At 37.5% G+C, this 13,227-nt stretch overlaps 1 protein-coding gene across 1 annotated transcript in view; it reads left to right on the top strand.

The window, feature by feature from the left end:
- EIF4G3 (eukaryotic translation initiation factor 4 gamma 3) overlaps positions 1 to 13,227 on the top strand; it is a 425,124-nt gene that overhangs the window by 386,970 nt on the left and 24,927 nt on the right. The window contains exons 28-30 of the mRNA XM_007935664.2: positions 6,433 to 6,514; positions 8,936 to 9,034; positions 10,663 to 10,809. Of these exons, the coding sequence (XP_007933855.1) occupies positions 6,433 to 6,514; positions 8,936 to 9,034; positions 10,663 to 10,809 (328 nt within the window). The remainder of the gene's footprint in view (positions 1 to 6,432; positions 6,515 to 8,935; positions 9,035 to 10,662; positions 10,810 to 13,227) is intronic.

Here is a 13,227-nt window from a genome sequence, read left to right as displayed (position 1 = left end):
TCAAGACAATTGCAAGATAGAACGGACTGTTCTAAACTTGGGAAGAAAACTATAAATCACATGGTAACCTCAAATAAAAATGATAAACCTTCACATCAAAACAAAAAAGAGGACCAGCACAAATATTTAGCAAATATTAAAACAGTAGCAATGAAGCAAGTGATAACATGATCCATAAACAAAATGAGCTCAGCATAGAAAATTATATGGAACAAAGAAATTGACACCACAAAAAAGTCACATAACAAAAATGACAGCAACAAATTCATATTTGCCAATAATTACATATCTGGCAAGGGACTTATCTCTAAGATTTATAGAAAACTCCAATGCCTCAACACCAAAGGAATTAACAATCCAATTGTAAAATGGGCAGAAGATATGAATAGACACTTCACCAAGGAGGATATTCAGGTGGCCAGCTAATACATAAAGTGATGCTCACTATCACTGGCCATCAGAGAGATGCATATCAAAACAAAAATGAGATACCGTCTCACCCCAGCACTGATGGCAAGGTTCAACAAGACAAAATACAAAATGCTGGTGGGGATGTGGATAGGTTGGGACTCTCATACACTGCTAGTGTGACTGTGAAGTGATACAAACACTGTGGAAAACAATATGGCAATTCCTTAGAAAGCTGGAATTGGAGATGCCATTTGACCCAGGAATCCTATTACTAGGTATATATCTGAGAGAGGTGAGAGCCAGGACAGGAACAGATACATGCACACCCATGTTCATCGCAGCACTATTTACAATAGCAAAAAGATAGAAACAACCTACATGCCCATCAGCAGAAGAGTTGATGACCAAACTATGGTACATACACATAATGGAATGCTATGCAGCACTAAAGAACAGTGTAAAGTCTGAAAAACCCCGCATAATATGGATGAGCTTAGAGGACATTATGCTGAGTGAAATAAGTCTATCACAAAAGGACAAATATAGTATTAGTTCGTAGTTGTGGAGGGTCAAGAAAAGGTTTATATATGGAGGGAAACTTTCTTTGTTGGTTGCCAGTGGTGGGTGGGAAGGGGAGAGAACACTGCAAAAAAAAAGAAAAAGAAAAATGAATTGACCCATGTCACTTTAGTTTTGTGTATTTCATTGTACATAAATTATATTCCAATAAAATGCATTAAAAAAAATCATACATGAAGAAAGTAAAAGCTCATTAAAAAAGAAAAGGCCAAAATGGGTATCAAAAGAAACTCTGAAAGTTGGCCTTGAACAGAAAGTATCTATAATGAATGTGAGAAATGATGAAATAAAACAGCTGAATGGAAGATTTCAGAGGGCAGTTGGAGAAGCCATAGTATTTTAATGAAACATGCAAAGACCTGGAATTAAAATCAAAAGGAAAGAGCACACTTAGCGTTTCTCAAGCTGAAGGAACTGAGGAGAAATTCAAGCCTTGAGGTGCATTATTAAAGGATTCTATGGGCAAAATACTGAATGATAGATGAAGCATCAAAAGAAGATGGATGGATATGCAGAGTCATTGTACCAAAAACAGTTGGTCAACATTCAATCAGTTTAGGAGGTAGCGTATGATTAAGAACTAATGGTATTGAAGGAAGAAGTCCAAGCTGCACTGAAGGAATTGGTGAAAAACAGGGCTCCAGGAATTGACAGGATATCCACTGAGATGTTTCAATAAATTGCTGTAGTCCTGGAGGTGCTCACTCGTTTATGTCAAGAAATTTGGAAGACACCTACCTGGCCAACCAACTACAAGAAATCCATGTTTGTGCCTGTTCCAAAGAAAGGTGATCCAGCAGAATGTGCAAGTAAAATTTTGCTGAAGATAATTTAACAACAGTTGCAGCATTGTTCATAGGGAACTCCCAAAAATTCAAGCTGGATTCAAAAGGGGCATGGAGCAAGGGAAAGCACTGCTGCTTTCAGATGGATCTTGGCTGAAAGCAAAGACTACCAGAAAGATGTTTATCTGTGTTTTATTGACTGCAAAGGCATTTGACTGTGTGGATCATAACAAATTATGAATAACATTGCGAAGGATGGGAATTCTGGAACATTTGTGTTCACAAGGAACCTGTACATAGCCCATGAGAAAGTTGTTCAAGCAAAACAAGGGGATACTTAATAGTTTAAAATCAAGAAAGGTGTGTATCAGAATTGTTTGCTTTTATTATATTTATTCATTCTGTATGCTGAGCAGATAGTGTGGGAAACTGGACTATATGGAGAAGAACGTGGCATCAGGAATTGAGGAAGACTCATTAACAACCTGTGATATGCAGATGATACAATCTTGATTGCTGAAGTGAAGATGACTTGAAGCACTTACTGATAAAGACCACAGACTCCAGCCTTCAGTATAAGCTCATGGTGCTGGGGACCATGAAGCTCAGTTGGTACAACATAGTGTACAGAAATATTGTTCTATATCTTACCTGGGTGAGTAACCATTGGGGTCTTAAATGCTTACAAGTGGCCTTCTAAGATGCAACTATCGGTCTTTCCTTGTCTTGAACAAAGAAAAGTGAAGAAATTTGACTAATGGACCATGTGAACCCCAGCCTATATGACCCTGAAACCAGAAGAACTAGATGAAGCCCAGTTACCAATGCTAACCACTCAGTTAAAAAGGAAAAAAAAAAAAAAGTCCTCGCAACTGGACCAACAAGCAACATCATAATAAATGGCAAAAAGATTGAAGTTGTCAGGGATTTCATTTTACTTGGATCCACAATCAATGCTCGTGGAAGCAACAGTCAAGAAATCGGATATGCACTGAGCATATCTGCTAGAAAAGACTTCTTTAAAGTGTTAAAGAACAAAGATGTCACTTTGAAGACTAACATGTACCTGACCCAAGCCATGGTATTTTCAGTGGTCTCATATACATTTGAAAGCTGGACAATGAATAAGGAATATTCAGAGAAGAATTGATATGTTCAAATCATGGTATTGGCGAAGAATACTGGAAGTACCATGGACTGCCAGAAGAACAAGCAAATCTGTTCGTGAAGTACAGCTAGAATTCTCCTTAAAAGCAGGAATGACCAAACTTCATCTCACCTACTTTAGTGAAGTAGGTGAGTTTGCTAGAGGAACCAGTCCCTGGAGAAGGATATCACACTCGGTAAGTAGAGGGTCAGCAAAAAAGAGGAGATGGCCCTTAACGAGATGGATTGACATAGTGGCTGTGATGATACTCAAGCAAAGCTAAGATTGTGAGGATGGTGCAGGACCAGGTAGGGTTTCGTTCTCTTGTGCACAGGGTCATTGTGAGTCAGAGTCAATTCGATGGCACCTAACAACAACATGTTCATCACAGCACTGTTCACAATAGCAAAAAGATACAAACAACCTAAGTGCCCATCAATGGATGAATAACCAAACTATAGTACATACACAAAATGGAATAATGTGCAACACTAAAGAATAAGGAAACATCCACAAAACACCTTGTAACATGGATCAACTTGGAGGACATTATGCTGAGTGAAATAAGTCAATCACAGAAGGACAAATACTGCATCAGTCCACTATTACAAAAAGTCAAAGAAAGGTTTACATAACGGATGAAAACTTTCTTTGTTGGTTACTGGGCATAGGAAGGGAGGGGAAGGGAAATTGGTGGTTAGATAAGAGGCACATACTGATCTGGGTGAAGGGAAAGGCAGTATACCAAAAGCAAGTGACTAGTACTAACACCAAGGAAAAGGAAGTCATGAATCAGTAATAACAAACATTAATCTACAGGTGGGTATATAGGTAGACAGGCAAAATTGTCAAAAGGGAATATTCCTTTGACCATATATAGGTTTGACAGATATTTGTACATATCTAATTACATATGCTGTAAGAATATCCATATATATAATAGAGCTAACAGGAGGCAAAGTTATGATAACTTCTTAGCCACAGCCAAACACCTTGAGGGAGTGAGTCACTGAGCCTGCGAGTCCAGGACCATTGCCACTGGGTACATGAAGCTCAATTGATGTAACATACTACGCAAAAGTATTGTTTTACATCCCACTTTGGTGAATAGCAACTAGGGTCTTAAAAGCTTGGAAGCAACCATCTAAGATGCAACAATTGGTCTCTCCTTATCCAGAGCAAAGAAGAGTAAAGAAAATCAAAGACACATGGAAACATTTAGTCCAAGAGACTGGTGGACCATGGGAACCTCAGCCTACATGACCATTGAGGCCAGAACTAGATGGTGACAGGCTACCATTGCAGCCATTCAGAAAGGGATCAAAATAGGAGATTCTGAATAGAGTAGGAGGAAATCATAGAACAAAACTCAAAATCAAAAAGAAAAAAAAGGTTCTGAAGTCTCCTATTCTAAGAACACTTTCGAAGAAACATGTCCTTAGTGTTTCCAGTTGCTGGTGTTGGATAACTCCTAAGTATGCCTCAAACCCAAGCCCAAACTGACACCCAGAAGACAGAAACTTCTAAATCAAGAAGCAAAAAGTTATACACTTAGTTTTAAAGAAGCAAAAATTTTGACAAAGTACAAAGACTCCAAAAGTGTATTGCTGATTACTTGTAAAATATGCAACAGAACAGTTCAACATCACAGCAAAAGTAGCTTTCTATCATCCCTGAAGAGCAAGCCTAGCACTCCCACGACTAAACCCACCCTGAAGACGTCAGAGAGAAAGACTCTTCTTTCTGCCAGCCTAAATCATGACCTGTCTGGTTCTAAAAGCAAGAGCCCTGCATTGATTTTCAGAACACCCACATCTGGACAGTCAACACCCACTTTCTCTTCCTCAAAGAATATGAGCAAAACAAAGAAACACTTCTCTCAACTAAAAATGCTACTTAGTCAGCAAGAGTCCCAAAAGAGTCCAAAGACAGACTTCAGAAATTTCTTGTCTTCTCTGTAAAGGATGGATTTTGAAAATAAGAAATGTCAAATGTAATTTCTGAAACTAAAGCTAATCAGAAAAACAGTATTGCTTTTAGAATTCTTGGAATACATGAATACTAGGTCTATCTAAGAGCAAACTTTCTTGGCATTCTTCAGTGTTTGTGGGAAAAATACTTCATTGGAATGAATAATGGAAACCTGCATACCTCCCAAGTGACTGTATCAAAAAATACATGAAAGGTCCTTAGAAGTAGTAAAGAGATCAATGGATATACAGTGGTATTCTTATATTCCCCTCAATTAGATGTTTTCCTTATTTATGTTTTTTTTTTTTTTCTTCCTAAGGAAAGTGAAACCTTTTTGATAGCGCTTATCAAGTTGTGAAGCTTTCTTCTGGGTATTAGTACACAGTTAGCCTTATTGCTAATCAGAAAAGCATCAATTTTATGTGTCCTCATGTTGCCACAATCATCTGTATAGTATCAGTAAGATCTGAGTATTCCTGTTTTGAGTATGAAAGTAAATATCTGGAACATTCTTGATTATATGTGATTTAATAAAATAAAGAAATTTTCTATGTTCTTAAAAAAAAGACCAGGAAAAAAAAAAAAAAAAAAGACCAGGTTTACTGGTCTGATGGAGGCTGGTGAAACCTCTGAGACTATGACCCTTAGTCACCCTTTGGCCCTGGAATTCAACTCACTCTTGTGGCTTCCAGCAAACAGTAGATGGGCCTGTGATTTGAACAATTACACCAGGTGGGTACACTCCTTAGAACAATTAACCATGGGAGATTAGAAGGACACAAGGAGAAAGCTTGCAAGGCAGGAATGCCTCGGAAAGAAGGACGCAGGAGGGGTAACCACATGAAGGAAGTAGGAGGGGAGGTGTTTCATTGTGGGGCTTGCAATCAGTGTCACGAAACAAAATGTGTATGTATTGTTGATTGGAAAACGATTTTGCTCTGTTAACATTTACCTCAATCACAGAAGGAAAAAAAAATTCCTGTAGTAAAACAAAACATCAGCAGAAAAATTAGTTTGCCTCACTTAATTGACTATGAAATCTTCTTTTGAGTAATAATTATTGACAATCACTGATATCCTATGAAACGCAGTTTGGGAAATACTAATGTAAACTATGAAATAATTGGCCTTTTCTGTTTCATACATACTCTAAGGAAAAGATTTTTTCCAAAATGCTAAAAATACTTCATGAACTAAACTTTACAAGTCCCTGTTATTAGAGGGCTTCTCATTTGGCTTGAAGCAGCGCTTAATAAACTGAGAGTGATGTTTGCGTTGCTTCCATCATGTAAGTGGTTTAAGAAAAAGGCAAACAGCAGTTATTATAAAGTCCCTTTTCAGGTTTTTCATGAAGAATAAGGTGAACCTAAAGTCACCAAACTAGTGTGAAAGTGGCTTGGAACGTGCCCTGTAGCTTCTGCTTGACCAGCATTGTTTAGGCTGCACAGGATCTGTTATATTGATACACTTTGTGTGCCCACTGTTCTACAACAGGGAATTTGTTCAGAGGTACTTAGTCATTGTTCTTATCTTTTACAGAGAATTTAGCAAAGCTTTGCTTCCTGTTGGAAGAGCTGGGGTTTTGCTTTCTGAAATATTGCACCTTCTATGCAAACAAATGGTAAGTGTTAAAATCCTGAGGATCAGACTCAATAGCGTATTAGGGAGGGATTTTGATATTAATTATCTGTGAATAGCTGAGGACTCAGTGTGCAAGTAATTCTCTTTCCTTTTACTATTAACTCTGTTTCATCCTAGCTTCTTCCTGAGGTGTATTTGTTCTTCTCTTTGTGAGTAACTTGGGTAAAAATTGTCTAATCTCAGTTAAATGTGGTATAATTCTAAAGAATCTCAAGATATGTTTTATTGGCAATTAGTAACTTTTGTCCTTTGAAGACAAAACATCTACATTATTCATACTTTTTAGTAGATTTTAATGAAAATTTTGGGAGCTCTGGTAGCATGGTGGCTAAGGCACTTGACTGCTAACCAGAAGGCTGGTGGTTCAAACCCACCAGCCACTCCTCGGAAGGAAGATTGGGCAATCCTACTTCTGTAGTGATACTGCCTTGGAAACCCAAGGAGGGGTCGCTATGAGTCAGGGCTGACTCGACGGCAAACAACAACAACAACAATGAAAATTTTTCAGTTTTCAAAGCAAAGAACCAAAAAACCCACTGCTATTGAGTCAATTCCAACACATAGTGACCCTCGCTGGGTTTCCAAGGCAGTGAATCTTTACAAAAGTAGATTGGCCCGTCTTCCTTCCATAGAGTGGCTGGTGGGTTTAAACTGCCAGCCTTCTGGTTAGCAGTCAAATGCCTTAGGCACTGTGCCACCAGAGCACCTTCAAAGCAAGATACATGATTCATAAAATGATCAGTTTTATATTTCTGGGTCGCTGGCTAGTTAAACTGATTAGAAAAACAAACAAAAAACCCATTGCCATTGAGTTGATTCTGACTTATGGTGACCTTATATTTCAGAGTATAAATGCCCCACAGGTTTTCTGTGGTTGTAATCTTTACGGAAGCAGATTGAGGCATCTTTGTCCAGTGAAAGTGCTGATGTATTCAGACCACCAACCTTTTAGTTTGCACCTGAATGCTTAACCACTGCACCACCAGGGCACCTTAATCTAATTCAAAATAGATGGTAAAAATGACTCTACAAGATGGTGAATTTCTATCTTACATTTATTTTATTTTTATAAATACTGACTATACAATTATTCTCTGCACAACTCTGTGGTAGGCCCTTAGTCTACAAAAATAATTAAGCCTTCAAAGAATTTCTAGGCTACAGAGGAAAAGAGACAAGTCTATAGCATGGTTTCCAAAGAGCCTCTCACAGTGCTGTATTAGAGATCTCAGATGTTTACAGAAGTACTGTGGCATCACAGAGGCGGTGGGACAGCTGTGAGAGATGTCACAACAAAACCGAACTCACAGGAGAATTCTGGAGAGATTTCTGATTTATTCAAACCTGAGAGCCAGAGATAATGACGTGATAGATTTCAGTGTTTTGTACGTGTTGATTAGAAAAACGTCAAAGTTTCATGTCTCCCTCTGAATCTACAGAAGTCCTTCTGTATTCCATTTGCATAATAGTTATCCATAGATAGGTATACTAAATAATTTTGTCTCTAGTTCTAGTTGATTATTTGTTTGTTTGATGGTAGTGACATTTTTACTGAACCCCAATTTGTATGTCTAAAATTCCCTTTCCCTCCTACCTACTTGACTTTAGCCCATATTCAAAACTCAAATTTTTATTACTTTTTATTTGTAGAAACAGAAAGCAAATTCCCGCTTCTATATAAAGCCAAATTCTCATAGAGAGTAAGCTCTGGATTCAGCCTGAGTTCAAATCTTGCTCCACCAAATTATCATTTGTGCCTCGGGCAAGTTACTCTTTGAAATAATTTGTGCTACCTCAAAGCCTACCATTTCCCTTCATCACTATGACTTTGTTAACATGGTGGGCTTGTTACCTCCTCACCAGTGGACCCACTTCCTCACTTTTCCAGGTAACAGCAGCTGTTCTCTGTTGTTTCTTGAGCTTTTCCGTGTACTTCCTGTCCTTGAAACACTTCTCATTGCTGGTTCAGGGCAAACAGCTGTTTCAGGTATTCTCTCATTAGGCACCATGATCATGATCCTGTATGATGAGGGATTCCAGTGGTGCTTTGAGTGACTTTTATAGCAAATACCTATAGCATTCGCTAGGAAAAGAGAGAGTCTTGAATTTATAAATCCTGTATATTGGACTTTTAGGTGCTTATATTCACAGATCCTAAATACCAGTTTGTAGTTCCCTAGATTATTCACCTGATAAGTAAATTGCTAAACCATAATATCGCTTAAAACAGCTATACTTCAGTCATTCACCATTATATTTACATGCATTCAGATGTCTCTTTAACCCCGGCAAAGCTTTGATTTTTCAGTGTTTAGATTTCTGTACTCTTGACTTTAAGCAAGCCTCTTTTTTTCCCCCTTCCAATGTGAAAGTAAATCAATTGGACTTATCTGTGTTTTAGAGCCATAAGAAAGTGGGAGCCTTATGGAGGGAGACTGACCTCAGCTGGAAGGACTTTTTACCAGAAGGGGAAGATGTACATAATTTTCTTTTGGAGCAGGTGAGTAAGAACAAGGCTTATGTTTTCCTGTTTGATAATAGTTGGCTTGTTTCACAGAGGAAATAAAGGTAATTCTGTTAATATTTCAGTAATTAAAATGAGATCCAAATAAGAATCTTGGTCAAGATAGCATTGTAAGTTCATGCTTTCAGGCCACCCCAACTCCACACTCACTAGATAATAAAAATAAAAAATTTCAAAGACCTAGCCATACTCAGAAAATAGGCTACATATCTCCATGAGCCAGGAATGACATAAATAAGTAAAGCAGTAGTAATAGGACTGAAACTGCAGATCTTTTAGCTCTGGGTTAGAGAGCAGGCAGAGGCAGCCAAAAGTTATTTCTGGGGTGATAGAGACTAGAATGTCCCTTACAAGGTAGAGAATTGAAGACAAGCTTACTGCATAACATCAGGTTGGACTCCATAGATAAATAAGCACAAGGAGGTAGACACAGTCTTGCAGCCAGAACCTTAGGGTGTTAGAATAAGTTTAGAGAATATTTCAAGGTTATAAAGAATTAATTGCCTGTTCTGAGAGGAGATTGCCTGTGCTTTTGTGTGTACAAGCTACCTCAGAGACATTGCATGTTTGGTTCCAGACCACTTCAGTAAAGCAAGTCACACCAATTTTTTGGTTTCCCAGTGCATGCAAAAGTTATGTTTACACTGTAATGTAGTCATTAAGTGTGCAATAGTATTATGAAAAAGTTTGAAATATTGAGACAGTTACCATAAATGTGACACTGGGACACAAATGGAGCACATACTACTGGAAAAATGACACAAACCTTCAATTTGTAAACAATACAATATCTGTGAAGCACAATAAAATGAAAGGCAATAAAATGAGGTATGCCGTACATTGGAATATAGGGGGTGGGGTAATTAATTTACCAACATTGAATCAGAAAAATTGTTTGCAGTATTTGAGCCATTTTTTCTAAAAGCTCATAGGGAAATATTGTTTAGAGATGCTATATAAGTGATAAAAATAATTAAAACAGGAGAGTAAAAAACACAGAATTCAATATAGTAGTTTCTTCTGTATGAATGAGGGGTAGGGTATAGCAACATAGCAGGGTCTTCAAAGGCATTTAGAAAACTTTATGTGAATAATTTTAATATTTTAGTGTTTATAAGTTTTACATAAAGAAATATCATACCTATATACCTCATTGCTTTTTATTCTTCGATATTATCAGTAATTTTGATTATAGATATTTTAACTATCCATTTAAGAGTTAAACAATCATAACACCATTTCTCACACTTGAATTCAGAATAGTCAGGAGGTATTTGAAAGACTTAATTAAACCAAAATTGCTGTAATTTGACAGCTGGTATTTAGTGATACTGATATAAACATTAGCTACACAAATGGAGTTAAATTGTACCCTTGCCTAGTATGACTGCCTCATCTTAAAGAGCTATATGACATCAATCCAAGAACAAAATTGAAGTCAAAATGATTCTGAGATAAACACAGCTAGAGAGATATTTACAGGGGATTTGTTTGTTTGCCTGTTTTTAAAGAGTTAAAGAAGGTATAGCCCATGGCTTTTTTTGTCCTCTTTGGATGATGATAATACTGACTTACATTAATATGTTTAACATTTTATATTACAGAAGTTGGACTTTATAGAGTCTGACAGTTCCTGTTCCTCTGAAGCACTTTTAAAGAAAGAACTCTCTGCTGAAGAACTTTATAAGCGACTTGAGAAACTCATTATTGAGGACAAAGCAAATGATGAACAGATCTTTGACTGGGTAGAGGTATAAAGACTGTGTCACCCTCCCTGATATCTCTGCCAAAAAAAAAATTCTTGTGGAATCCCCTTAATCTACATACCTACCCTTTTCCTTCATGGGAATTTTTAACCTTAGAGACATTAGCTTTTATTTTTACATGTGTACTTGAGACTTGCTAAGGAGCTCTGGTAGCGTAGTACCTAAGGCACTTGACTGCTAACCAGAAGGCTGGTGGTTCAAATCCACGAGCCACTCCTCAGAAGAAAGGTTGGACAATCTACTTCCGTAGTGATACCTCCTTGGAAACCCAAGGAGGGGTCGCTATGAGTCGGGTCCAACTCGACAGCACATAACAACAACAACAATTTGAGACTTGCTAAGGCTTTTTCGATTCATATAAGGTTCACAGTCTCTTAATAAAGATAACCAACCAAACCCCCTGCCATCAAGTTGATTCCAACTTATAACGACCCCCTTTGGGTTTCCAAGGCGGTAAATCTTTACAGAAGTCAATTTCCTCATCTTCCTTCCATAGAGCAGCTGGGTTAATCAGAACATAAGCCATTTCTCTGGGTCTGACATTATTTTCTGATATATTCTACATTTTTACCATTTCTGCAATTTACATTCCTTTCTGAATGTCCTCATGTTTTAAATACTTGTTGTTGTTGTTGTTGTTGTTGTTGTTATGTGCCGTCGAGTTTTAAATACTACCTGGATAAAATTAAAGCAATACGTTGTTAGATGCCGTTGAGTTAGCGCCGACTCATAGCAACCTGATGTATAGCCGAATGAAACATTGCCTAGTCCTATGCCATCCTCACAATCATTGCTACGTTCTATGAATGATGAATTTTTATATGAACATTGCCTTTTGAAAATTTTATGCCTCAGTTATCTTGTGTTATAGGATCTGTGTGGATTATATCTACTTTTATTTTGTTACTGTATTCCTTTGAATAGTAATTTTTGTTTATAAAGTTGTGTTTTATTTCTGCTCATTTGTCATGGGATCATAGAATATTCAAAGTGAAAGTAAGCTATAGCACTAGTCTAGACCTCTCCTTCCTATATAAATCCTCTTTTGTAGCTGCTCTAATGTGTTGTTATTACTTGCAGGCATTGGGAAATAATGACACATCTAATCATTTGATTTTGTACCTATTTTTCCCCCCATATCTACACAGGATAATTAATCTGTCTTCCTCTCTAGTTGGGAAGCTTTTAAATAATTGGAATAGCCTATACGCTTGGCTCCTCTCTTGATTCTTTTCACCCTGTCTTGAAACTTTGGTATCCAGGCCCTCTGTCAGTCTAGTTACTCTTACTCAAACACAGCCTCGACTTTCAACATCCCTCTCAAAGCGAGATGCAAACTGAGCATGATCATCAGAGTGGTACAGCAAGGTATGGTGAAGTAGCATTAATGCGTTTCCTGTTTTGGACTCTATGCTCTGGCAGCCACACCACGCTGAACTCAAATTGCTTTCAGTCATTCAGTATCCATTCTTTTACATTCTGTCGTTTAGCCACTTCTCTCCCATCCTGAACTTAGGCATTTGCTTTTGAACCAAAATGGAGGATATGTAAATTTGTATCTGTTGATGTTCATCTTCTTAAACACATTTTTAGTCTCTAATGACACTTTAGAATGCTTGCCATCTTTTTCACTTTGCATCATCCATGCATTTCATTAACATGCCAGTTGTGTCCTCATCCAAGTTAAGAGTGAAATGTGTGACTTGACGGGGCCAAGGATAAAGCAACATTCCTTAGAGGACCAAACTCCCCACTTCTGTGGCTGTTAATTTATTATTTCACTTCATTCTACTGTTGAGCACACCTTTTCATCTTACCCACAGAGATCTATCATTAGATACTTTGTCAGATGCCTTGCTAAAGTCCAGAGAATTATGTCTTTATCTTCTGAGCTCAGAAAAGGTTAGTGTAGCATGACTTGTTTTTCATAAATTTATATTGCCTCTTAGTATAACCATCTGTTTCTTCTCTGAGAGTTTTAAGCCATTCATGTGAGAGTTTGTTTGTTCCAAAATTTAGCATAGAATCGGCTTCAAGCTTTTTGGTATGTTATTGACATCATATACATTCTTTCCCTATTTAGAAGTCAGGTCAACATTAAATTTTTAGCATTATTCTCTTCCTCCTTGACTTTTCATATATCCCCATCAGTTTGGCAATTTGTATTTTCTCATTTATCCCAAAATGATGCTGTTTTCACTTCTTCACCCACTTAGGACCCATATCTTTATATCAGCATTTATTCCACCTTCTCCAGACCAAAAGTTATTCTCCATAAAGAGAAGACAGATGGTAAATTTTACTGAATTTTAATTATACCTAATCAAAACCAAGGAGCTCTGGTAGCATAGTGCCTGAGGCACTTGACTGCTAACCAGAAGGCTGGCGGTTCAAACCCACCAG

The sequence above is a fragment of the Orycteropus afer genome, unplaced genomic scaffold (assembly GCF_000298275.1).
Source record: "Orycteropus afer afer isolate SDZICR_OR568_19922 unplaced genomic scaffold, OryAfe1.0 scaffold00031, whole genome shotgun sequence".
In the NCBI taxonomy this organism is placed as follows: Eukaryota; Metazoa; Chordata; class Mammalia; order Tubulidentata; family Orycteropodidae; genus Orycteropus; species Orycteropus afer.
Note: the sequence above shows the minus strand (reverse complement) of the source record. Positions and strands in the feature narration are given on the sequence as shown.